At 41.3% G+C, this 27,837-nt stretch overlaps 1 protein-coding gene across 1 annotated transcript in view; it reads right to left on the reverse strand.

Moving 5' to 3' along the window:
* Positions 1 to 27,837, reverse strand: part of Dcdc1 (doublecortin domain containing 1) — a 109,630-nt gene that overhangs the window by 32,082 nt on the left and 49,711 nt on the right. Inside the window, exons 3-11 of the mRNA XM_057781223.1 lie at positions 24,788 to 24,966; positions 22,305 to 22,397; positions 18,930 to 19,029; positions 15,833 to 15,968; positions 13,996 to 14,161; positions 9,388 to 9,546; positions 8,260 to 8,460; positions 2,818 to 2,911; positions 445 to 612 (exon numbers count right to left, since the gene is read on the reverse strand). Of these exons, the coding sequence (XP_057637206.1) occupies positions 445 to 612; positions 2,818 to 2,911; positions 8,260 to 8,460; positions 9,388 to 9,546; positions 13,996 to 14,161; positions 15,833 to 15,968; positions 18,930 to 19,029; positions 22,305 to 22,397; positions 24,788 to 24,918 (1,248 nt within the window). The 5' untranslated portion in view covers positions 24,919 to 24,966. The remainder of the gene's footprint in view (positions 1 to 444; positions 613 to 2,817; positions 2,912 to 8,259; positions 8,461 to 9,387; positions 9,547 to 13,995; positions 14,162 to 15,832; positions 15,969 to 18,929; positions 19,030 to 22,304; positions 22,398 to 24,787; positions 24,967 to 27,837) is intronic.

Genomic DNA, 27,837 nt, shown 5'->3' on the forward strand with positions numbered 1-27,837 from the left:
TCATATCTGGGATTAGCAAAAGTGTCCAAATCTTAATGAATGTGTTGCATCAATCAAGATTCTCTGTACTAGTGTCTACTTTAGAATATGTATAAAACTTTCCACAGTAAAACAAGTAATTCTAGATAGAGAGTGTAATTTATTCTACTTTTCATAATTTCCTTCCATTCTTTCCTATTAAAAATCTTAGAGTCTAAATGATCTCATCAAAAACCAGCATTCATGCCAGACATGGTTGTGCACATCTGTAATCCCACCCTTGGAGGCTGAGAGAGGAGGGCTGCCAGTCAGAAGCCAGCGTGGCCTCTGTAGCAAGACCTTGTCTGAAGCAAGCAAATTAGTGTTCAGCCTTATATGAACTTAAACTTTCCATGGAGGAAAAACCTCCTGCTTTATTAATTGACCCTATTTTTCTTCCATCTTTGGGAAGAAGGAACTACTTACAGGTTGATCAATGTTTTCTTTAGTGACAGATGATGTACAAAGGCCGGAAGAATTGGCTGCTGTGATTTTCCGATCCAGGGCAGTGCTGTGAAAGGCTATAAATGTTCTAGTATTTGCCACGTAGTGCCACTTTTGATTGGCAGCCCCATTGCTGTATGGCTTGTATTTCTAAAAAATGAAAGAGTGACAAAATATGGACTCAGAGAGACAGGCAAGTTTATAAGATGGTGGAGCAGGAGTTCTTTACTGGATAAATTTAGAAATACAATTACTCATAACTTATTGTAAATGATAGTTACTGTCAGTATTTAGGAATTACACACAAAGCTACATAACATTAAACATACTTGATTCTCAAAACCAAAAAACAAACAAATTAAAATTTTGTAATTCCACTATTTTTGACTCCTAACACTATTTTGTGTTTTTTTTCTGACATTTTAAAAGAACATTAATCATTTCTTCTTAGAAAAATTATGCTTAGGAAATTAGGGAAATTCCTAAATAGTTGAACCTGCAGGACATTTTTTCAAACATCCTCTCTAATAAATAAATTGGCAGAATAAATGACCATGTGTGCATGTGTCATATCTGTGTGTGTGATGGGTGTGTGTCTGTGTGTCTCTTTGTGTGTGTGCATGTGTGTAAATCATGAAAATATTTTAGGAAAAGTTTCTAGAATGATTATTGATTAGATCATTTAAAAGATTATGATATTGACCAAAACAGCATTTTTTAGAAACATTATTTGACTTTCTGCTTTCCCAACTGTATTTGAATTTACCTATTGTTTTTATGTTCTTGCCCAACATGCATGCACAATATCTCCCTAAACACCAACTCACTAAATGAAAACACAATTTGTCGACCTCTCAACATGTGTTTGATTGATATTAAAGGAAGTGAATTTTTTAAAACCCAGCTTTAAAAATTCAGCTAACTATGCAATAGAAACAGGATATGTGTTTTAATTCTATTGTTTACATTATTATAGGAAGTAATTTTGTTATTTAATTATAGCATTCTATGGAGTTATCTCAAGTGTAATTAAATAGACATAAGCCGGCAAGTTAGCAACAGGAAAGCATATCATGATGCCTCAAGGAACTTTATAATTTATAATAACTACTGTGCCTGGTAAGATATAAACAACATTGAAGTTCTGAGCACTAATTTAGTGGGTCAGACAACAGAGGTCCCTCCACGATCTGGAAAACCAAAGGCTAAATTCTCAAGCAACGGGAAAGGATCTAGTGGCATTAACCTGAAGGGACTCATTTCCACTTACAGATACATGAATGTTTTCTCAAGAGCTTATTATTTAATACATAAAAATGGAAGCGCTGGTAATAGGAAGATACCTTGGAAGTTTTTCCAAATTGCCTTATGATTAAGTTTATTCTTTATAAAATAAGACACATCGGGGGTGACATTTGTATCTCCAACTGTTATGAAGATGAGTAGGGAACGGAATGTGCAGGCACGTGAGGCTTCACCTAGCTGTGGCCCGTGTTGAAGAGGCACCCGGTAGGAAACACGAAAGGCTATGTGTGCTGCGTCTTCAGCACAAATGTCTAGTTCTTATTTACCAAAAGGACAGAAAACTTAATTAAGCGAATTTCAGAATCTATCCAGATTGCTGTGTCCTGATTTGGGATTCCAAACTGCTAAACAAGTTTCCTCATTAAAAGCACAGAATAAAGCAAATGTTATGTGGAGATGATTATGCTGTTTGGTGGAAACCAGGGTGCAGTTTCCAGAAGGCAGATGCAGAGCTGGGACACTCCTAAGCTGTTCCTTGGCCTATCAGGGAGCATCACACGTCCATTTGTGAGTGTTTGGTTCTAAAGAGGGGCAACAGAAAAGAGCTTCAGGGTCTCTGCCCCAAACTCAAATGAAGCCTGCATTAGACGTACTGCAAGTGAGTTTCTTAGCAGAATTACCACTGTGGGCTCATGACCTCCCAAAAGAAGGACAAGGTCTCTTCCTCCAATATCTACCCAGTGGGGCCTTGTCTGTGCTCTTCATCAATAAATTTAGGTGCACCAAAGAGCCATCACCCCCTGAGGTTGCAGGCTTCTGGAAATCTGTAAGGACAGTTTCTCCTGCTTGCCAGAGTGTGATTGTAATCACTGTCCCCACTTTTGACTACCAGCAAGCCTATATTCACCACTGACCAGAATGAAACAAACTGAGGTATCTCAATATACTCAATTTGAAGTCTAGGCAGGGTATTGCAAAAAGTATTTTAACAGTGACATTCAAAACAACGTTCTATGACAGCTATCCCTTTGCTCTGTAACAAAGGGGCATGGAGTCTCACTGCAGCTTCCTGAAAGGGCATAGCTTCTTGTTGGCCTGTGTGTATCTTACCTGAATGATAACTGGATAGCCGTGGGCTTCATTTTGAGCCTTGGCCATAGACACTGCCAGCACAAGGTCGGGGTTACTCACGAGGTGAAAGGTCCTTAAGAAGACAGAATTAGTCCCACTAAGTAACAGACTGTGGTTAATATAATTTAATATTTAATATAATGGAATTTCTATACATTTCTGCTATGTGGAAACCCAGATTTCTTTCGGTCTCACCAGCTTATCAGAACAAATAAGTTATGATAGTCCAATATAGATATTATCCATATAATAATTTATGTAGAATGTATAAACAATAGTTTGTGTTTATCATGGTTTAATAATTCCTCATAATCTATGTACCCTATGTAAATTATGGTACGCCTTCTGTCTCTAGATTCTACCCACCCTGATATATCTTTATCACCAAGCTTGCTGTTACTGAGAAGCATTGAAGATGATGAAATGGAGTTTATAGTTTTGCTGCATGTGATGGAATCCTGGGTCTATCTCTTAGTACTGTATGGCATCAACAAACTCCATGTTTCACTTTATCCATCTGTGCACTGGAATAACATGCACCCGGTGGGAGTTGAGTGAGTTAATGCATATAAAAGTAAATACCATAAGGGAAACCATTAGTTGTAATTGTGCATTTGCTTGGCTTTTTAAAGTATTTTCCTGGGGCTGGATTGATGGTGCAGCAGTCGAGAGCACATACTTCTCTTCCAGAGGACTCAAGTTCAGTTCCCAGCCCCCACACTGACCCACGACCACCTGTAACTCCAGTCGTGGGAACTTGGGTACCTTCTCTGACCTCCACAGGCACCTGTACTTATATGCTCATTCCCACATACAGAGAGACACATAATGGATAAAATAAATCTTAATATGTATTTTTCTATTAAATTCTCATGTTTCCAAAGGAGATTTTCTAAAACCCAAGATATATGTTGAGCATTTTAAAGATTTTATTGGTGTGTATACTTGTATATGTTCATGTGTGTGTGCAAGCCTCTGGAGTCTAAAAGAGGGAGCTAATCACCATGGAGCTAGGGCTGTAAGCCATCCGATCCTCTGGAAGAGTGGTAGTGTTCTTAACTGCTTAGTTCTCTCTCTAGCCCCTATGTTGAGTTTTTTTTTTTTTAAGATTTACTCATTTGTTTTCACGTGTGTTTTGCCTACATGTTTGTCCATATGCCATTTGCATGCCTGGTGCAGATGGAGGTACTGTATCCTCTGAAAGTGGAGTTATCAATGATTGTAAACCACTGTGTGTGCTGCGGACAGAACCAGCATCCTCTCTAAGAGCAACCAGGGCTCTAAACCATGGGACCATTTTTCTGCCCTTCAGTTGAAATTTGAAAGAGATCTTGGAGCTAGTACAAATCCTGAGAAATTAATTTCAAATGACTGAGTGAAAATCTTCATGTCATTTTTCTTATATCACTTTGAAAAACTAAAGCAAATATTCAAACAAAAAATTATTTCTCTGAATTTCATCTCTATATTTCTGAACATGGTTACATTAGAGAGCAGTGGTGGCATTTCTGTCATTGAAAATATAAGTAACCTACCTTGAATATAAAATGTCATGGTGAAAATAAAAGAACAGAGAGAAAATGGGGATATTATATATATATATATATATATATTCTAAAGACTTAAAAACGGTCAGATAGCTTATTCAGTTTTCTGAGAATAAAAACAACACACCCTTATTGTAAAGAATCACAAAGTTCTGGAAAATAGAAAACTTAAAACCCATCATATGGGTGAAAGATGGTCATCTAATCTTACCATCTATTTTCTCCTCCACAGTTAGTTAATGGGGTACCACTGAATTTCCAAAATGGATATTTAATTTTTTGAAATGTCTCTTGAGCATTTGTCAGGGCTTGGTCCTGCAAGACCTCACCTCTGTGGGCTCAGCTGTCTTCATACATGTGTATTTCTTACATGTGTATTGGCACTCAATAATATTCAAATGAGCAGATGATTGCCGATTTCCTGCAGCGGCCCCCTGAAATGTCACTACCTTAGGGTCCACATTACCCAGAATAGATTCACTTATGACTTAATGCTTGAAATTACATTCGTCTTCAGATCACTGGGGTACATTGTTTCCACCTTGCTCTTTTGTACATAGGGGCTTCCTGTGGAAGTTTCGTAAGCACACGCTTCTTATAGAAAGGAAATACGCCTTTGCTATCGACAAGTACCAATTCATAGTACTGTCAAAACAGGGAAAGACAAAAGCATTATAACAGCCAGTTATCCCCACCAACTACCCCTCATTGTCCCATGGCTTGACCCGGGATAATCTCAAGATGGTCAAGTTGTAGAGTTCCAGAAGACTGAAATAGACTTTAGTGTTGCCCATGGCTACAGTTTTCAGAGCTGTTCATAGCCCATCAGCTAACAGTTTTAGGTATATTTCTCTTTCTGTTTTCAACAGCCTTCTCTGCTCCTTTCTCTCCAGCTCCCAAAAGAATAAATGACCGAGCTAACCAGGACTCAAAGCCACAGGTATCTCCCTCACAAGGGCCACGGAAGCACTTCCAAGCTTGCCCAAGTCAGAGTCACATGGCCACCCCCCCTTATGTTCACCTGCACTCAGTCGTGCCTGCATCCAGATCTAAGAAAATTCTGGATTTTTAAATGGGATTTCTGTGCGTGTGAATGTGTATGTGTCTATGTCTATATTTGTTTCGTATGTTTTTACTTTCGCCCATTTTCTCTTGGTAGTTTGTTTGTTTTATCTTATTCTAGTTTTTTTTTTCTAAAGGGAGAGAGACAGAAAGGTGTGGAAGTGGGTATGTGGGGTGTTGGGGAAGATCTGGAACGAGTTGGGGGAGGGAAAACCATAAGAATATAGCGTATAAAAAAAGTCTATTTTCAATTTTTTAAAAAAAGCAATCACAGGAACTTGACCATGATCCAGAAAAACAAGGCAGAAAGAACCACTAAATACAGTGCATGTATCTTTGTACTCTAGGAGTCTAGCTCCAGAGGAACAAGAATCTTGATCTTTTTAGTTCTTTGCTGAAGTTCCACCCCTGAAACCATGCCTTCAATGACCCATAGCCTTCATCTATGGCGGCCAGGATGCAGGATGGTAGTTCAGTTTTCCTAAATTTGTTTAGAGTTGCTTTGTATTCTGATATGTGGTCAGTTTAAAAGGAGGTTCATGGGTTGCTGAGAAGAAGAAACTGTTTCCTTTAGTGTTTGGTGGAATGCTCTGCAGATGTCTGTTAGGCCCGTTTGATTTATGGTAATCTTAAACTCCAGGGTTTCTTTATTTAGTTTTTGTCTGGTTGGCCTGTCTGCTGGTGAGAGTGAGGAACTGAAGTCACTCACCATCACTGTGTCACGGTCAGTGGGAATTTTGGATGGAATAACATTTCTTTTATGAAACTGGGTGCCTTACATTTGAGTTTGTAAATGTTAAGGGCTGTAACATTGTGGTAGATTTTCCCTCCAATGAACATACAGTGTCAGCTAAATGAGTGAATTGTGGTCCTTAAAACTAGTCGTTTGCGGGAATAAAAGCCTATTCTTCTAGCTCCTCGTCACAGACAGCATAGCCTTGGTGGATGGGGTGAAGAAACAGGCCGACAGCTCTGTCCATCAGATCGCGCTCCAGCTCCTTTAACACACAACCAATGACTAATCCTTGCTGTCTGTTGTACTCACCCTGAAAATGGTGAAGTAGAGCTAACTCCTTTCCTGTCCTGCTAGGATTGTTGATGCTGCCTCCCAAAGCTTATTCCGTCTCCCTCAAAGCACAGAGCCCAAACCATGGGCAATGCAGACATTCAGAGAATACAGTGAAAGTCACAGTTCCTTCCCATTAAGAAATATTTTGCACAATATAAAAAATATATCCTGTACATTATAAAAAAGGCTGAGGAGTTCACTAGAGTTCCACGATATGTCACGGTAGAATTTTAGGTAGAGTAGTCCAACAAAACAGGTAGTTATGTTTTCTTGTTAAATTAATGTTCAAACATACACAAAACAAAGAGAAATGTGTAATAAAACATTAACTGAAACACTGTCAACATTTTATCTTGTTTCATCTATATCTCAGCTTTTGATACTTTTATATTTACTAGAATTTATGACTTATTTGTTATTGGTTCTGTGTTTACACAATAAATACATATCTGCTATATGCATGCACATGTACGTTCAAGTGTCCACGGAGGTCAGAAGATGATGTTGGCTCTCCCAGAATTTGAAATAAAGATAGTTTGGGGCCCACTCTTCTGTGGGTGCTGGGAACTGAGCTCTGGTCAAGAGCAGCAAGTACTCTTAACTGCTGAGTTATCTCTCTAAACCCTTGCTAGAATGCCTAAAATAAAGCTCATTTAACATCTCATATTTTGGCCGGGTGGTGGTGGCACACGCCTTTAATCCCAGCACTTGGGAGGCAGAGGCAGGTGGATCTCTGTGAGTTCGAGGCCAGCCTGGTCTACAAAGGGAGTTCCAGGACAGGCTCCAAAGCTACAGAGAAACCCTGTCTCAAAAAACAAAAGAACAAAAAAACAAAAACAAAAAAAAGAGTCTAACATCTCATATTTTTATCTCTAAATATAATATAAACTTAATTGGCCAAGGCTCTCTTTTTATCTTAACACAGCCATTGACCAATTATGATATGCAACAAGATTAATAATATTTTCTTACTATAATCAAGTAGCCAAATTGTCTGATTTCTTCTGATCTTCTCGAGAAAATGTTTGATCATTTTGAATATAGTGCCAAGGTCAGACACTGAATTAGGCTAATACATTTGATAAAGCAGGAATTAATGCTCTCTGTATGACTAGAAATCACTTGTTCTTTCTATGAATGAAAACTGGGAAGATACCCATGTGAGGAGAGACAAGGAGAGTGATTCAATAAACAAAGGTCCCAAAATACTTAAAAATTAGGAATACTTTAGAATTCATATCTGATTTCTTCCTGTCACAAAGAGAAATGAGATGAGTATCCAGTCTGGAGGCAATGGCTAGGTAAAACTCAGAAATAAATGATGTCTTATCTAATCTAGCAGTTGTTAAGTTGTGTGTAACTTACCTAATTTTTTTGTTTATGTCTCTGTCTCTTTTTTGACAAGAATAAAGAATTTTCACCAAGTAAAACAGATAACCGAGTTCCTCAACTATATTCATGCTCGCGATGTGGAGAGCATGGCAGAACTCTTAGGGTCTCATTTGCAGTTGGATGGATATTATGTGTACTGAGTATTTGCATATGCGCCATGGGCACTCGGGGTCTGTGGAGGCCAGAAGAAGGTATCAGATCCTCTGAGAGTGGAGTTACAGATGGCAGTATACCACCATGTAGGAGCTGGGAACTGAACCCAGGTCCTCTGGAAAAATAGGCAGTGCTCGTAACCACTGAGCCACTGTTCATCCAGTTTGGTGTATAAACCTCACAATCCAGCGGGTTTACCTGCTTTCTTCATTATGTGTCCAGCGTTGGTTCCCATCATCAGATTTCTTCTCTACCAAAACGACCTTTGTGCCCGACCGGGATTTGCATCCCTGTACACCCAAGGCCAGCTGAGGAGCGGCAAGGCTAATGATTCGCCCATTTCTGTATTCAAATTCTTGATGATGCAGCTTCTGCAATTTACTGTGCTTTGGGAAATGGCTAAGGTTAAGAAAAGTCTGTTAGTGCCCCCAAAACGGCCCTGGAAGTGTATGCACTGGAGATGCTAAGTTCTGCTGGTCAGAGCTGCCCGTGGGCTGTGTGTTAACTTGCAGTGATGAATAGAGAAGAGGTGTGCAGAATGAAAACAGAGAAATAATTGTGTTCTGTGTAAACTGAAATATTTTTTCTTCTTGCTGCTGGGTTCTGGGTTCCAAAATTTTAGTGAAGAACTATCATAACAGGATAAGGAAATGCCAGGAAGTTAATTTAAAGAAATCTCTTATTTAAGGACCATAATATTAGGCAGATGTGTGACACACCATCAACACCTAAATACACTGACATATTCATCTAAAAGCTCTATTAAGGCTCCACTGTGTGTGTGCTCTAATGGTAATGGCTAAATCTGTGGAAACTGTTTAACTCACGTGTGCTAGTAGCCACTATAACATCAAGCAAATATCTAAAGATTATGGAAAAATACAATGTATGTTATATTCCTAACATTTCATTGGATGACAACCAGAACAAAATTGTTTAAAAGGAAAAATTGTATTTTCCTAGCTTCTTAAGGTATTAAGAACATTCTGGTTAGGGGTTTAGTAAGTTACCCACACGCTCACCCGATGTATACAAGCGTTCGAATTCTATTCTAAGTTCTCAGGAGTCAAAGGTGGATGGAACTACCGTTTAGTAGAGTCCATCAGACACCCAAACATCATGTCAGCCTGCCCAGGAGGAACTGAGGGGTAAAGAACATGTCCTTCCTACATGTCACAAATGCTGTGATCAGCATCACAATAGAAGAATGTGCATGCTGGCACACACAGCAGCCAACGTAAAGATGTTAAGGAATGTGCTTGTAGCCGCACGAGGAGAGCTAAGACCAGACAGAACCTTCCAACAGGAATCCCATGCAAACTTTACCTGTGTTTCTTTTGGGGCTGCACATTTTCCAGGAGCTCTTTGTCCATTTTCTTTGGAAGGCTGTCGCCATCAGCAAGGTTGTACGAAGGGTCCTGCCAGGCATACTTGGGCATCCTGAGGCAGGCTTCCATGCGGAGATGGGCTCTTGCATGTGAATCTCTGTCAAGATGCAGGGGCAAAGTCAAGTCTAAGAGTGCTGATGTATATGTTCACAGAGTCTCCAGCTGTAGCCTGACCACAGCCTGCCCAATACTGGCACTTCTGTAGATCATGTTTTCATAGGGGTGCCTAGATTGGGAAATCCGTACCTCTATTGGTAGATGCCTACAAACAAAATCCCTCAATGCCATAATCCACAGCATTTATTTTTGTTATTTTAGTTTAGAATGTGGGTCCATGTATTATATTTCAAAGTTCTATTAAAGCTATTAAACAGTAGTTTGAGCAACTCATAGTGGACACGAAATGACACTCCTCACACTGGTGCTTAAGTGGATCCTGATTTTGTACAAAGCAGTATAGCTCAGATGATCAGATTGCAGATATTCATTCTGAAGTTGATGTTAAAGAATCTTGCTCTCAATAGAGGAATTGAAAGTGACTCAAATCATAGCTGCATGCATGTTTTCTAATTGAGAAAAGCACATGAAAACTTTAGAATAGAATAGTGATTTTGAAAACTCAAGACAAAGGGGCAGGAGTAGCAGCCACTGCTCAGGTCCGCGGATTCTGAACTCCAGGTTGTTCTTAGAACACATCTGCTTTGAGTAAGATCAGGACACAGCATTATGAAGACTGTTCAGCTGAGGGAGGTATAAACACCCAGGCAAAACAGCATGAATATTTCAGTCCTAATATGCAGCTGGGTAAACAAAGTTCTTTCTCTGGGATAGGCTGCGATCAGCGAGGTCGTGGTGATAATTTGGTGTAAGCACCAGCATTATCAAACGACCGAAGTCTTCCAGGGCAACTCTGGTGTTAACACATCTGGCTTTGCACGTTTCAATGCCAGGGCCAGTGCTGCATATGGGTATGAGGTTGGAGCGCAACCAAGACCTCTTTCAGAGCCCAGGCAGCTTCCCTGGTCAGCATATCCCCAGTCGTTGAAAAGACGCCAGTGCCATCTTGTGTTTGAAACAGAAAACGCAGCTCCTCCACCCTCACCACACAAATGGTGTCCTATAGTCTACTGGGAATTCAGCAGCCTTTGCTAGTCCTGGCAAGTCAAATGGAGTCAAGTCAGTTCTAGAAACGCGTTTTTAAAATCTATCTTCTCTAAATAATTAATCAACCAAATCCCTTATTCATAAGATGCATACTTTACTAGTTATTTATTCCTTTAACCAACATTTATCTAACTTCTGGTATACGCCAGGTATAGAACTCTTTGTGCTGGGTACAGTAATGAACAAGACAGGCAAGGTCTTGGTTCACTGTGCTCGCATTGTGTTGGGAAAAGGAAAGATAACAGACAGGGAAATGAGTAGCCACAGTGAGCTTCCCTACGGAAGAAAACAGGATACTGCAGCGAGGAGTTGCTGTGCTGCCGTCTTCAGTGCTTTAGAAGTGAAGCCAGACTCCTCCCCGAGCCCAGCTCAAAACTGAGGGCCCAGAACAATCTTGCCGTTGATGAAGAACATTCTAGTCAAAAGCAAATAAATAAAGACAATCGAAAACATCAAGAATGCATTTGATTCATTTGAGGAACAGGAAGATGCTGCTGACATGTCAGAGTGAGTAGTCAGGGAGGTGGTTCCAGACAGAGCTCAGGAGTTAGGAAGGGACAGTCTCTGCAATATTGCGAGGAATGAGAAGGCCGTCCCCACGTTCTGTGCTCTGAACTTGCTTCCCATCAGCCGGGATGTAGACCCAGTGCCCAGGCTCTTTCCCACATTGCTCCTTACAGGCTTTGGCACACATCTCTCCACAGAACCCAGCAATGAAAAAAGCCTGCCTTTCAGCCCTGAAAACATACATACAAGTAACATATGGACTGAGCAGGTTATATTTAGGAACATATATGTATGTACATATATGCATGTGAGAGTAAAAAGAGAGGTCATGAGTTTGAAAGAGAGTAAGGAAGGATAAATGGGAGGATGTGGATGGAGGGAAGAAGAGGAAGCAATGTTGGAATCAAATAACCTCAAAAAGAGAAGAGAAGGTCCCTTTTAGATTTATGTTCCCAGAACTTGCTTGATGGATATCCTTTCTTAAATCACCTCAGTTCTCACAAGCTAGATCCTCCAAAGATGCAGACTGACAGATTCCAGAGAAATCACACAGGGACTTCCTAACGTGGAGTTTTGTCATCAAAGATGTCTTACCGGAAAGAGAGGAAGGAACGCGAGAAAGGGTCATGAAGGATATGTGACATGGAAGCCCAACTGGGGCATTTGGGAAGAAGGTGACTACGGCAGAGCAGGAAGGAAGGTGCAGGAGGGCAGTGGGGGGTAACTCATGGTGGGATGGACTATGAAAACCCATGACTTTTCATGCCAACTCAAAAATAGGTAACTAAAAACAATTAAATAGATACAGAAGACATTGTCATTTGGTCGCAGCTCAAAGAACTCGTGAAAGTTATGTTCAAAGAGGGACAGACAGGTATATTGATAAGCGAGGACTGAAGGCCTGCCAGCTAAAAGTGGAGTTCATCACAGGAAAGCATGAGTTCAAGGGGCAGAGATTTCTGAGAGCTAGTCATCTGTCTTAGTCAGGGTTCTCTTGCTGCAAAGCTACACCATGACCAAAAAGCACATTGAGGAGGAAAGGGTTTACTTTGCTTATACTTCAGCATTCTTGTTCGTCACTGAAGGAAGTCAGGACAGCAACTCAAACAGGGCAGGAACTTGGAGGCAGGAGCTGATGCAGAGGCCATGGAGGATGCTGCTTACTGACTTGTTCTCATGGCTTGCTCAGTCTGCTTTCTTACAGAACCCAGGACCAGCAGCCCAGGGATAGCACCACCCACCATGGACTGGGCCCTCCCCCAATGATCCCTAATTGAGAAAACACCTTACAGCTGGATCTCATTGAGGCATTTCCTCAGCTGAGGCTCCTTCCTCTCTAATGACCCTAGCTTGTGTCAAGTTGACACAAAACCAGTCAGTATATCATCAAAGCAGAATGAGCTGTCTTATGAGCCAGTGGCACCTGGACTCAGGAAATCTTTGAGATCCTGGGTCGCAAAACCTGCCTGGGGTGTTTGGGTGAGAACCAGCAACCCTGTGTGCTGGGAGCTATGAGCTCCCTCACCTTAAGGACTCCAGGCCTTGTCGTGACTGATCCACAAAGCAGACCTTTGCTCTAGAAGGTTACTCCATTTTCCTCGCTCTGTTTTGTCTGAGTGCAGCTTGGTAATTTAGAGGCCGGAGGAAACACTCTTCAGAAGAATGGAAAGCTTGTTAGGAAAGTTTGTGTCCAATTCCCTAACTTTTATAGGAGATGCCATGTGGGAGAAGAAACTCTGAAAGCAAAAAACTGCTTGCCAGTGCCTGTATAGTTTGGAGGCCTGAAATAGATGAATGAATCACTTGTCAGATTAAGAAAAGTGCTTCCGAAAACCAGCTTCTCACAAGTTGGTAGCAAGGTGGGCCAGCAGTGGCTCAGCAGGTACAGGCAGCTTGAGTTTGATACCCATTGGCCACAGTGGGAGAAGAGAAGTAAGTCCTTATCTTCTGACTTCTATACCTGCAGTGTGGTGCGTGCATTGAGTGCACCACACACACACACACTTTCAAAATTAATGAAGGCAAAAAATAAATTTGTAACAAAGTCTGGAAGGAACTCATTATACCCTTATTCTGCCTATGCAGAGCATGTGGGTGGGGTCCTTTGCAACACTGAGGCCCCAGGTTGGGCGAAGAGGCCAGACATAAACATCTCCATGTACAGCACTGTCTAAATTTAGTGAAGTCACCACAGATAGGTGTGTGACAAGAAAGAGAACTTGAGGCAGAAAGAAAGAAGTATCTGCAGTGAGCATTAGGTATCTTCAGGTCATAGTTTGTCACCTATTAGAAGCTGGTATGCTAGACAGCAAGAAGAGATGTGTCAAATGGAAGTGACCATGAGGTAAAAACGGGACCATTGTCAGGCAGGGCTGAGGGCAATAAGAGGGCAGATTATTACTCAGCTTGTCAGCCTTGGCTCTCCCTGAAGCACTGGAGACGAATTAGCAGATAACTGTCCATGGATGGACCTTAGAGAGCCTGAAAGGATGGTGTTATGACCATCTTCCAGAAAGCGCGATTTCAGTGGCTCAGGATGATTCAGTGTTTACTGGGACAAAACATGGTGAGAAAGAAAGAGAGGAAGGAAGGAAGGAAGGAAGGAAGGAAGGAAGGAAGGAAGGAAGGAAGGAAGGAAGGATAAATGAAAGTACCATGCTAAGATAATGTCGTAGCTGCATCGCTGAAAGGAGCGGAAGGTGATGGTTAAAGCCCTAGTTCTATTGGTCTGTCTGAAACCAAGTGAATACGGTATGACAAGTGATGGAGCTTCAGAAACGTCTCTGAGTTCCCTGCATGGGCTCCACACTGCCTAGGGTGAAAGAGCTGCACTTACACAGCACTGGCCCCTTTTCTGGCCACAGTGACGACTTACAGAGCCAGAGCATCTTTGGGAGCATTTCCTGGTATTAAAGCATCGTTTTGCATCTGAGTTCCCTTTGGTCCTTTCTCTTGCTTCTCTTCTTCAACAGCGACTACAGGTTTATGCACAGCGAGCTTGCCCCCAGACACAAGGTCACTTTGGACTTCTAAAACGAGAGCTGAGAAGAAATGAACCAATTGCAAAGACATATTAGTCATGACTGAAGAGGACCAGGAATTCAAAATTACGTACTCAATGAAGTGCAAAACCTTCAGTCTTTGGGCGTTCTTTAAACTAAGAAGTTGGACTTTAACTGGATGCTTGCTAATTCTTTCCTCGTGAGATTTACTTAGACAAAAGTACTAATACTAGGTATTTCCGAGGTTAATTTAATGATTCTCTATGCCAATTATTCAAACAAGCTGTAGTATTTCCATATACGTCTTTAGATAGTTCTCTGAGATTCAGACTCAAGCATGAAATCCAGTAGTGCGAAAGGTGTATAAAACTGTGGGGATAATGGTTTTTCCTTACTTTGGTAAGGGAAAGGGGAAGTCCACAAGGGAGAGAGAGAGATACTACAAGAGAAACTCAAAAGTCCAAAGACAGGAGTAGGGGTAGGGGTGGCAGAAGTCAACCATATGCTGTTATGCCGTTCCTCTGCCGATGTCCATCTTGTCTGTTGAGCCAGGGCTCCCTATGGGGAATTGAGGCTGGCTTATTAGGCTGGTTCAGCTGACTGGTGAGTCTGTCTCTGTCCCCAGTGCTGGGATGGCAGGTTCTTGTAACCACACTTGACTTTTCACAAGCGTGCTGGCAATCAGCCCCAGTGACTAGCGGTTCGCTGACTGAGTTGACTCCCCAGATGCTAAGGACAGTTTTTGACATTCAAATAGCATACTGTCCCGAGATGACAACTATAGAAGCCAAGAAGTACAGCACTGGTGTGTGTGTTTTCCACAAGCCTTTCTCTCCTACTTAGTGTATAAAGAGTTTACTTTCAGTATTGGCCTGCAGGGACAGAGGTAGAAGGTAGAGAATACTAGAAACCAGTGCAAGGAGTTGTATTTCCCCTTATTGGTGTCACTGTGGAAACACTAGGGGAACATCAGGCCTCTGTGACATGACCCCCCCCCCACCCCCCTGCATGGCTACATGCATATGGATTTGGCTTTCTGGAGATGCAGCTGACCTATCAATTGCCAAGAAGCTTTCTGGAAAGTTCCTAAAGTGGTTGACAAACAAGGATAAGGTAGCTCTCTAGCCAGAAGTAAGCCAGCTACCACTGCCTGGTTCCAGAGAGTAAGACAGCAGGAAGGAGGCTGAGCTAGGTAGGAAGCCATGGCCCACTCCCAGTCCTGTCCAGGCCAAACAAACAAGCACAAGTGACCGCAGACATAGACTTCAGCCTGGGAGTCCAGGAACAAGATGATCTATGTCCCAAGTTCTTTCTTCTCAGTCAAGGGAGGGCTCTGCAAACTAGAAAGTTCTAAAACCCTGCCTAAGAGATTGATGACATAAACAGATGGTACAACATTAAAACATGATTGAACATCTAATCCTCTTTCCTTGATGGGAATGCATGGGGCTCACAAATTACATATCTGTAAAACATAAAAGGAATCGTGTTGAGTTTTGTTTTGTTTTGTTTTTAACCGTTGGCTCTTCCGAAATATAGTAGGTAATAAAATATGCAACCATGTTAAATACACTTTAATGAATGAGGCTAAAGAGCCAAACAGCAAGATGCAGAGCTGAGACATGGACTGTTTGAATAAACATGATTTTAATACAAAGCCATGTCATTGGATGTGTTAGGGTATCAAAGTAAGGTACTGCCAAAGCTTACCTTCCTCCTTGCACAAGCTGCAAAAGGTTTTAATCTTGGAAACGTCAGACTCAAGGCTCCTGAGGAGGACTTGCTTCCTTTGTTGAGCGATGGAGAGGTCAGGATTAATCCAGGCTTCTCCACATGAAACATATACCTATCAAAGAGATGCGTCTGGGGGCTGGTGTGGAAGGGATCGAAACAGCTCAGAGTAGAAGCAGTCCCAGCAATCAGGACCGTACGGAGGGTGAACAGCCAAACTGCAGTGTCATGGAGTACCACCCAGTAATGAAAAGGAACAAGCCACCGACAAAGGCACTGGTTCTGTAGAGCACCCGGCAGGCGGCACAGCCTTAACTGCATGCATGCTGTTAGACCCCAGGGTCTCTACCATGGCTGGCCAGTGATGCCAGCCTCTCACGGAGCACAGCATGGAGCAGGGAAAAAACAAAGCAAAACAAACAAACAAACAAACAAAACCATTTCACATCTTTTTTGCAACTCCTATAAGTCTGTAGTCATTTACAAATAAAAAAATTTCAATTTTTTTTTTTAATGGAAAGGAGGGGAAGGGGGAAGGATTGAAATGAAGGGATAATCAGAAGCTGGCCAAGTGCCACCATGGCCCAGATGTGAGCTGCTGGTACGTTTTGTAAATACAGATTTCCTGGGAAAGAGACTTGCTGATTTGTTTACGTGCAGTCAATGGCTGGTGTTTCCGTAGAGACCACATAGTCACCAAAGCCTAAGATCTCCACTACCTGCTCTTTCATGGAAAAAAGATTAAGATCCCTTGCAGAAATGGACTTGTAATATTATATAAACACCAAAATACTAATGTGGGGATATGGCAAGCAGTTTAAGATATGTACCACTCTTGCAAAGACTGGAGTATGTTCCTAGCATCCATGTTGGGTGGCTCATCACCACCTGTAAATTAGCTTCAGGAGATACAACACTCACTTATGGCCTCTGGAGGCACTGCATGTATATGTATAAACATATGCAAGTGTACACATAATTAAAAACCAAGATCTTTTTAAACATACATACACACTACTGGATATGTTTTTGCTGTCTGTATGTACATGGTTTCAAGGCTGGTCACTCTGAATTAGGCAACCAATAAGGGCTCATCTCTAATTCTCCTTCTCTCAGTAGTCATGAGTTACCTGTGGTTCTTGCCTAGGGATGGAACTCTGTGAAACTGTTCTCTTCCATGTTAACATGTCTGCTGATATTGCCATTGTTCTGGTCTTGTTTATGCATATACATACATGCATATATACAGATGTACATACATACATACACACATATGTACATACATATTTGTATAAAACAAAAATAATCAAAGAAAAAAGGCCACCAACTTGAGAGTGGTTGGGAGAAAAAGGAGGAGAGAAAGTGATAGAATTCTATTTTAATTAAAAACTGTAAAGAGTCCTACTTCAATTAAAATGATATAGAATTAACATTTCTCTTTTAAGGTAGCTTTAGCTTATTGAACAATGTTAAAATGTGCATAAAATATTGATGTGTAATTTCTGGATGATAATAGTAGAGGTAGCACTGTCCCTCATTCCATGTATCTGTTTCTTAAATGTCCTTAAATACATTCTCTTCTCTCCTTCCTCCCAACCTTCCAGCCCTCCCCGTCGACAGAGTCCCTCTATATAGCCCAGGCTAGCCTTGAGCTTCAAGATCATCCAGCTCCAGTCCCCTGACTGCTGGGAGCGTGGGACTGTGTCACCACACCTGGCACATATTCCCTTAAAGACAGGAAAAACAAGAACATGCTGAGACCCAGGTGGAGGAGAACCCCAGTGCCACCTCTTGCCATCATCATACACTCATCACTTAGCTCTTTGCATGAGGATGCAGGAAGGATCCTCTTAGGTTGTCCCCATCTTGAACATCAGACTTCCCATTCTCTGACAGACGCTACATCTAACAATTGGCCCCATTACAATTTCCCCCTCACAGCACAGTGAGTTAAACCCTGGTGACAAGAGATGCCCTCCCGATGCCATCATCCCGCCCTCCTCACGCCCATCTTCCCTTTGCCCCGGTGCCTCCTCTATACTCATCTTTAGGCTACATCTATCTTTTGATTTTGTTTATTTTAACTTATTCTGCCCTGAGAAAAAGAAAACAGAAACAAGCAAACCACAGAATAACCCCAGCATCATGTACATACAGAAACATAAGAAACAAAACTCTTAGAAGTGATAGAGTTCGCATTCCACATAAAACCTGCAGAAACAAAAGCGAGGCCTCTTCACCTGCTGCCTCTCACACTGTTCACTGAACGTGGCTTTCAAGAGGTCCTCAGATTCAGAGCACTAACTAATGTGTTTTATTTTGTTTTGGTCGCATATGTGTGCATGCGTGTTGTTTTTCCTTGAGATGGTGTTTTCCTACACAAATCGGACTGGCCCAGAACTTAATATAAACCCAATAGTGACCTTGAACTCACAACAATCCTCCTGTTTCAGCTTCTAGGAATAGTGGGGTTACTGGCATGAGCCACCATGTCCAGCTTGGAGATTTTATTCAAAGAACTTCAGGCATCAGTCAGGGCAAGGAATATTTCCACCTACGCAAATATCTCTAATCCCAGAGAGGAGGCGGTGGGCAAGACTAGGCAGTACAAGGCCTTCCATTTCTCAGCTTTCTCTAGACTCCAATTAGAGGGTATGAAAACGTGTACTTTTTTTTAATTTGAGAAAGCAAGGATATTAGTCATTAATAAGGAAATCATTAAATAACTATAGATAGACTTCAAAAAGAGTTAAGGGTCTCTCTCCTTCAGCAACAGATGTAGAATCAGAAGCAGTGAATAACTGGCCTGCCGTAGGCTCTGTAGTGGATGAAAAGGTATCCTTTTTTAAAAGGCGTGATAAACACATATTTATTTATCATCTTGAGTCACACAAGCCTGACCCGCTGTCTAGGAAGACAGCAATGCTATCGGTTAGTGTTGATTTTTGATGATTGACGCCTTGGGGGGACTAAGAAAGAGTAAGCATGGTGAGCATGGAAGCCTTGCATGGAAGGATGCTCTTTCTCAGCGTGTGCTCATCTACTCACAGTTCCAATCCCACCCTCCCCTGGTTACCAGTTCATCTCTCTGCAGGTCATTCAGGGAAAAAATTTCCTTCCCTTTTTCATCGAAAAGTCTCCGGGCAGCAGAAGGTAAATTTAAAATTTCAGTGCACCTGCAACAAGAGACGTAGAAATTAATTTTGCGTACAAGTGGCTTTCAGGAGTAAGGTAAGAAAACAGAAGAAACCAAAGCCTGGTCATTAATCACGACTCAAGAGCCAGTGTGTCCTTTTGACCCTCAGTTCCTGACTCTGGTCTGTGGACTTAAATTCAGACTTTCTCACATGTGTCTTACCTACGTCTGGCCATTTCTTTGGCTTTAACTCATGTTCGTCCTTCTATCTCAAATACATTTCTTGGCTTTTTCAGCTGAAGCTCCATGTGCTCTCCAAAGTCACCAAAGCCACACCTCCATCAAGCAGTTCCTCATCTTCCTCCCCCAGAAGTGATTGCAGTCAGGATATTCACCTGGTTAAATGTTATCATTGACCAACCCCCCCGCCCCAAGCTTCACACAGTATTTTGTGGGCACTGAGATGAATGCCATACACTCTTGACTCCTGGAGGAGTCGCCTACCCGGCCAAGAGTGAAGACAGGCCATCTACTGACTCTCGGCATGGCGCAGCAGCTACTGTTGTCGGCCATGGTCAGCGTCTTTCAAGAGCAAAGGAAAATAGTGGATCTCTTCCTGCAGGGGCTTTAACTAAGGAAGTGACTTTGGCTTGGACTTGAAAGCATGAATCGTTCTTTAAGACCAGGGTGTGGGTGTTATAAAGGGAGAAAGAAGAAAGGGGGGCAGACAAGACTGTGGCTGGGGAGGGGAAAAGAGAGTACAGAAGGAAAGAAGAAGAAGGATCAACGCTAATGATGTGTGAGAAGCCCATAAGGGGAGCATATTATTTTATAAGCTTACTTAAAAATACAAACATATATGCTTTACTCACATATGCATGTATATAGTTCAGATGTAGTTATACAACATGAGGTGATATTTTCCCCAAGAGTCACAGACTATCTAACAAAAATCCCTATTCCAGGCATTGCAAACCCCTTTTCGAGTTGTTGGCCAGGGTTTTCCAAGAGATGCTAAAAACAACATAGACTGTCGCCCTAGCCCTAGATTTCTTCAGAACTCGAAAGTAAGACCCTGTTACAGAAGACGCCTCATACTTCAGACACGGAACTTGGAGGAATCAAGCTGCAACTGACATGGAAGCCTCCTCTTTGTGGCTAGCTCTCATGACATCAGAAGATAGTTGCAAGGCATTAATAACCCCCATCTAACTATAAAGCCTTGGCTACAACAAATGCTTGGCCAGTAAGATGCCTTCAGTGGGACTATTATGGGGAGGGGGGAATAACTAGCAGCTGTCTAATTGGAATTAAAGCCCATTCAATAGGAGGGAATTTATGATTAGTATTGTAAACCTAGCCAACCTCCTATGGATGGAGAGGTCATGGACCCTAGAGGAGAGCCCACTACTGCCATTTTTCTACACCAATATAATTTCTAACTGTACTCTAAATACTAGACCTCATACCCAAAGATAAGCGCAGCGCCCACCCGCCATCAGAGAAGCTTCTTTTTGAAGTAGACAGAGGCTACTACAAAGATCCACCACCAGGAAAAATGCAGAGGGTAAGTGACAGTGGGGTGTCTAGTCCCATTTGGGAGATGTAAGGCACAAGCTAAGGCTCAGGAAATGCCATGGAATATGGGGGCAGAAAGACTACAAGAGTCAGGGAACATGGAAGCTAAGATGGTGTGTTCTAGATCTGACCATGATGCAGCACTCATGGTATAGCAATAGTATAGTTGCTTAAGCAATACCTGCATAATGACCATGTCAATGAACATGCCAACATGGTTGGGAGAAATTCCAAGAGGTCCCACCCCAGATGAAGAGTTATAAGCCAATCACTCTCTGCTGAGAGAGGGAGAATCCGTTTTCTCCACAGATGAGCCCCCAGACAGATTATCCAATACCAAGTTGTCATTGTTAAACACATGCACATATGAAAAACACTAAAGGGACTCAGTAGGTGTGTGTGTGTGTGTGTGTGTGTGTGTGTGCAAAACAATAACAAGAAGAAGAAGAGGAAAGGTTAAACTTGACAGATGAGGAGGAGGAGTTGGGGGGGGGAGGGAAGAAGGAAGGTAGAAATGAAATTCTCAAGAAATAAAAAATTAAATTAAAAATAAAATAGAAGAGTTGAGGCTGGGCCAGGGTGTATGAATGGGCTGGGGAATCTGATGAGCCTATAAAGAAGACAGGAGCAGCTTGAAGGCATTCTGGATTCTAGAATAGCATACCTGAGTTCTAGTTCATGGAGAGTCACTGAAGGGATTGGAGCACAGGTTTCCTTGCCTTTTGCTATGCCTAAACCCTAGGGAGGGAGAAATAGAGCTAACAGAAGTGCCGGGTCATTCATTTCCTAAAGAATATTGTTGGGATGAAGGTCTTGACATACACTGCTGATGCTACCTGTACCACTGTAGTGAGCCAGAAATGGCTTTGTGCTTCTCAGCAAGACTGAGCACGGAACATTCTAACTCTTATTTCCTGCATAGCATATAGAAATTAAGCAGATATAGAGACCAGTGATGTCCTTGGGGTGGTCTTGAAAGGAAATAAGCCAGGAGAAAGTAGATCGTCTCATGCTCTATTCGATGAAGCGGTGTACACTGAGTGAGATCCCTCACTTGCAGCAGTGGGTGGGCTTGTTCTGCTTCTGTCTGGCTGAGACCACAACAGCTAATGCAATACCTTCTCATTTCCTGCACTGATATCAGTGCATATCAGCATGGTTATGGCAAAGCCCGTGGTAGAGCAGTGTTCATCCCTCACTTGTATTTTCCTAGAGTGAATTCTCACCTGTGGGAACATCTGGCGTTAGGACAGTTGGGTCGCAGGAGAAGGGGTGGATAGCTAATTAATCTGTCTTTACCCTTTGCTCTGTTTTGAAGGCCTAGCTTTGGAGCTGATTTTGGCCCTTCCAGGCAGGCAGCAGAGGGCTGAGACAAGCAGTTTTCTGTGCACTCCTTCCTCTTTCTAGTTTCCGTGCTAGCCAGCATCAAAGTATAGAGCAGAAAACAATTGGCCTCTAATGCCTTATAATGAATATGTCTTCCGGACTCAGATTATCTAGATTCAAATGCCGGACTTCTGTTATTCTGGTTTCTGGAATTTTCCAATCTTGCATTTTTGAGATTTTATAAATTAGCTTTGTCCTCCTATCTCAGTATATACTATATATGATTAAAATGTCTACCATCATTATATTCACAACTTATGTATAGAAATATTTTGTGTGTTCTCTGTTAAGTGTGACCACTCAAGCTTTCTCATGCAAAACACACTTGCATTTCGAATAGTAAACATTTACCTCTCCAAAAGGTGGTGAAATTCAGTCTGGTTTCTTTCTGCTTCTGAATAGTTTGCAGCATGGCTTTTCTCCTTTCTTTCAGCATTAACATTTCTGCAACCAATAATTCAAGGCATGCGCATGTTATGTGACATGGTTGATTAGCGACAGCGTGTCTTAACGTGTGGGAAAGCGGTGAGACTTTAGCTGATAATGAATTGCTGTTAATACTCTGCCTTCCTTTAAAAGATACAATTTCAAATTTTAATTAAATATTAAACTTCACGTTTTATAATTAAATATACATTTTCGTACTGTATACTGAATGATATGGCACGCTAAAGAAGCATGTGTTCTGTGAAGGATTTGTAAAGGAAAATCTATCTGCAATATTTCAAACCTTTTTTCACAGTGCTGAAAACTCAAAAATATAATTAAATAAAACTTAAAGATGACATTCATTTTTCTCTGTAGTGTTTTATTTACTTAATGGTTTTATTATTCTAAACAAATTTTAAATGATAATGATCAGAAAAAGGATATTGATAGAGATAATGGAATGCTTAAAGATCTTCCTTCGAATCTTCAAGTCAGACACTTGTTCTGTATTTTAGGAAATGAAAAATGGATCAAATACGGTTAATCACTCATGAGTGCTGCGGTGGCGCCCCCTGTAGGCCTTTAATGGTTTTATTAAAGTGGCTCTAATCCTTGATGTGACAGCAGGCAGCACACATACAGAGGTAAGCAACAGCACAGCAGGTGATCACGACACAGAGAGGCAAGGCTGTCTTCCTCAGTCTTTATCAGTGGTGGAGTCAACAGCATCAGCAAACCCTCAAAACCATCCTCAGTGGGTTGTTACACAGCTGAAGGACAGCAGGTAGCCAGAGCAGGATGGTGCTAAAATAGATTTCTATTCTAGCATGATACACATGCATACAAACATTCATCCGTACATACATACTCACAATAGCTCAACTTTATAAAAATATATATATCCCATGTGAATGTGAGCAAACATTCCATGTGTCAGTCAAATCTTTTCTTCTGGAAGATACTGAGCTTGGGTCTGTTAAAGAGAGCCCAATAAGATGCCATTACACAGACTCTAATACGTCTCTTCTGGAGATGGGGCCACCTAACCATGTTCTCACGTAAGCTGTGTCTTTCTATCTAAACCTTTTGTCAGCCAGTATTTCCACACAGCTCTGGGACTTGCTATAGATGATCCTGCACAAAACTGTCTCAGTCAGCAAAGGAAGACTGAGCTCTCCTTGGGAGGATAATTTTGTCAAGCGAATGTCAGGTTATTTTAATTATTTGGGCAAAAGTAATTTGGGGTGAACAAAGTGGCGTGCCACTCTCTGCACACTTGATGGCTCAACACGTTGTTCTATGAGCAGAGCTTTCAGACAATGGGCAGTTCACATCCTCTCTGCCAGGATGTCTGTTCAAATTTGCTAATCTCTCAAAATACTGCTGAATTCCTTGACTGAGCTAAGCACCTTAAACACTAAGGTAAAAGATGCTTTCTGTGTATAATTATAATTACAATTAAAGGTACAAAATAAAATTTTAAAAAAGCGTCAATGTAGAAAGGGAAGGAAGTGATGTGCTAGCTTTGGGTGTGAGAGAAAAGTCACACTCTCTGTAAGGGCATTACCCGCACATCTTACATTGAGCAGAATGAGCTAATTATGAGATGTATGCGTCAAAGATTTCAATTTCAGGCTTGACTTTACTTTGAAAATTAATTTTTTACTTTATCATCTTTACAGGCAGTTCAGTGGACAGCCAATCTGAAAGTTACTCATTGTTCAGTGATGTATGAAGTATATTTAATCGATGTGAAGAGAGTAATATTAAACTATTATCAGCAGCCTCAGATATCCTAAATATCTCAGAAGAAAGGTCAAGAGGTAACATTGCTGGTAATTATATAAGAAACAATGTGTTTAACTCATTCTTCCCATCAAAGCTCTTCCACAATCCATAAAATGGAAACATACGGCAGGCGATTCATCTCCAGTGGTAGAGAAACACAGGCTGTCTTGGATGCCTTTATTTGCAGGGTAACTTTCAACTGCAGATCAATGTTTTCCTAGTACCTCAGAGAACTGTGTGTCTTAACCCACAGATAGGAGAATAGTTATTTACAATAATCAGTAAGCAATTTAAAATCCAAATTTAACAAGCATATTGTAAATTTACTTATACCTACATACACTTGTAGAACTCGAACAAAAGCACTCTCTGAAAACGTGGAGAGAGCTGTTTGAATTGCAGCCACTACTCCTGTCTAACACAGTCTTCTGAAAACAGAAGAGAACTCAAGTTCCTGACAAAGAAACTAAAGAAAACCGTGTCTGTTTTTATCTTTGAATAGGACCCTTTTTGTACATAAACATATAATCCTTCGAGAAAACATTCAAGCTGAAGACTGGCGGCTGTAGAAGTTGGAGAATGTCCTGGAAGGTCCGCGGGATGGGTGTTGTTCTTACCGCAATCTCCGTCCCGGTAAGACATCTGGGCCCGTAACAAGGGGTCCGCTCTTTCTCTTGTCTCCGTTCCTCAAGATTTGGAGTCTCACAGGGACACACTGCTCGGGTGTCTTACAAACCGGCCTCTTCATGGCAGGGCTGTTTGGCACCTGTAGACCTTCTATTGGCCAATCAAATGCCTTCAAAAATGAATAAAAGAATATAAGAACAATAAAGAATATGAGTCTTGTGGACCTTCAATCCTTCATCCGTTCAGCAAAAATTGGACATTTGAGCCGTTCCAAAAAACTGTAGGTATTTTTTTTTGCATTAAAAAAATCCAGTGATATTTTTTAAATTTAAAATTGATCACTTTTTAAAAAGTATCCAACTTTTTAAATTTAAAATTGATCATTTTTTTAAAGTATCAAAGGAAAGAAACATTCTAGAAAAGCAGAAGTTAGTTAACTTCAAGTATCTCTGGTTTTGCTTCTGTGTAAAGTATTTTTAGCCAGTGTGAAGGAAATGAAGAATGTGTGAAAAGGAATTTTACAATAGCCTGAAATTATATCATCTTGAACTCAATCAAGGTGGCATGGCAGACTACACGGGTGGGGGGTGTTAAGAAACAGACTAAGATGATGAAGTAATAACAAACACATTTCAGACATTTCCTTTGCGGAGTTTAGTGACTTTATATTATTTGACAAAACTTTTATTCATATCATTAATTCATCACTCTTCAAATAATTACTGATTATTTATTTGGGGAACAGGAGTAAAATTGTAAGTTGGACAGAATAATCTATACTTTGAAGACAGCAGAGGCTTACTTAGACATCAGTTGGAAAATCCTGGTAATGAAGGCAGGAGCTGCTGCAGGGGACCTCACAGGAGGAGACCCTGACTCAGTAAGGCATCACCACAGTGCTGAAGCCTTAGGACATAGTTGTGATACTGTGTCAATCCAACTGGGGTATTTTGTTTTGTTTGTTTGGGTGCTGGGGGGGCACAGCGCTGTTGGTAAGAGTGCTGGCCTCCGTGCAGCAAAGGATTGGTAGTAGCGTGCTTATCAGATATGAAGATTAGTGGAGCCTGTGTGTGGGAAATAAGGAAACTAAGGATGGCTCGGGAGCTCACTGGGTGGCTGGGGATCAAATTGCTATCTACAGAGATTAGATGGAGCAAGCAGTGTAAACAGAAGAGACCGTGGTCAAAGACGACGTCCAGCAAAAGACAAGCTTGCTGCCACCCCTCCCTTCCCTTCCTCCCTGTCATTCTTTCTTCTGTCTACTGGCCTGGTGACATCATGCCCATTCTGAGAACTGTCATGATTCCCCTCTGGTTTGTGAGTGCCATTCTCTTCAGCATGTCAGTGTGTCCGCCATGCACAGTACCCTCCATCTGGCTACACTCTTTCTCTGGTAGATCTCGGTATCCTGTCTTCTTTGCATATTGGCTCTTGTTGACCCTCTGCCATTTCTTGTACATATAAGTCAACTTTTCAAAATTTGTTTGGTATACAGACGTTCTATGTACAGTTAGGAAAGCCCCATTTTGCCTCATTTTTAGGATGTAAGATGGGGTGTGGTGGTAGCTCAGAAACTGTGTAGTCTGGAGGAGAACTTAGCTTCAATCTGAAGCATCCCCATTAAAGTGCTAGGCATATATATGTTGGGGCATACAAAGCTCTTTTAAATGGATTTGTGTTTGTATTACTTGTGTTTCCATCATTTATGTGTCAATTACATTAATTAATTTTCTCATTTTAAGTTGCATAAAGGTCAACTGACATCTATTCAAACCAGCCACGGTGTACTTCAGTGTCTATAGATTGCTGAATTCAGCGAGCCAAGAGTTTCCTTAAGATATTTGCAGATATTTGTAACTGGAATTAGCGTCTAAAGTTCTTTTAGGATCCTCACAAATGGTGGTATCAGTGTTTCCCTACTCCTGTGAAATGAATTGGAAGATATTTCTTTGCTTTCTGTTTTCTGAATTTTGTGTCTGGTATGAGCTTAGTTCAATGAATCAGAAAAATGAGGCCATGGTGGAGTTGTGGGGTTAACTCTTTTCCCATAGCTGATGGATCACTCCTGTTGTCTGTCTCCCTTTAATTAAATTTGTGTCGCTATCAGGAGGGTGCTGTGTGTGCAGTGCTGTGCTAGAGATGAGAGAACAGCTCGTCAGGCAGTGCAGCTCTCTCCCTAGGCCATGTGGGTCCTAGGGATGAGCAAGCACTTGATCCAGGGAACCAGCCCAACAGTCCCTTTGCTCTCTTCTTGACTCCTTCTTAATATTCCTTTTGTTTAAAAATTTGACCATCTTATTAATTACTATAATTATTAGCATATAGTTATTTACAATATTCCTTTACCTTCCCAAGCAGCTATACATGTATATCTTCTTTTATTCTTAAAATTATTTCATTTTCTCCAAATTTTATTAATAAGCATGGCTATACATATATTTTTTATTAATATTTTCAAAGAACAGATTGTCTTTTGTTTGGATGTTTCTGTGTATATGTGCCATCTAGTCTGGTCTGTCAGCTTTGGATTTTATAATTTATTTTATTTCCTTCTTCCTAATTTTTGCATATTTTGCGGTATTGGTGGTCAAACCCAGGGCCTTATGCATGCTAGGAATGTACTCTACCACCGAGTTACATTTCTAGCCCACTACCTAATCCCTAACAGCCCATCCTTCCTATTATTCTCCTAACTCCATAAGCTGAATGCTGATTTTATTAGTTTCTCCTGCTTCTTAATTCTAAGCTAATGAGAAACCCTGTTTATAAAAGGAACAAAAGAAAATTCCTGAGGATAAAAACCCAAGGTTATTCTCTGGTTTACACACACACACAGACACACACACATCACATCACATGTGCAAACACAGATTCATTTCACATTGATATTTGAGTGTAAAATTACTAACATTTCTCCTTTTTTGAATCATGGAAGGGAAAAACAAGAGAAACGATTCTCTCTCACTGTTAGCCTGTCACTTAGTAGTCAGGACCACTCCCCAGGGTACTTAAGTGATCTCCAGAAAGAGGAACACGTGGT

The sequence above is a fragment of the Chionomys nivalis genome, chromosome 9, assembly GCF_950005125.1.
Source record: "Chionomys nivalis chromosome 9, mChiNiv1.1, whole genome shotgun sequence".
In the NCBI taxonomy this organism is placed as follows: Eukaryota; Metazoa; Chordata; class Mammalia; order Rodentia; family Cricetidae; genus Chionomys; species Chionomys nivalis.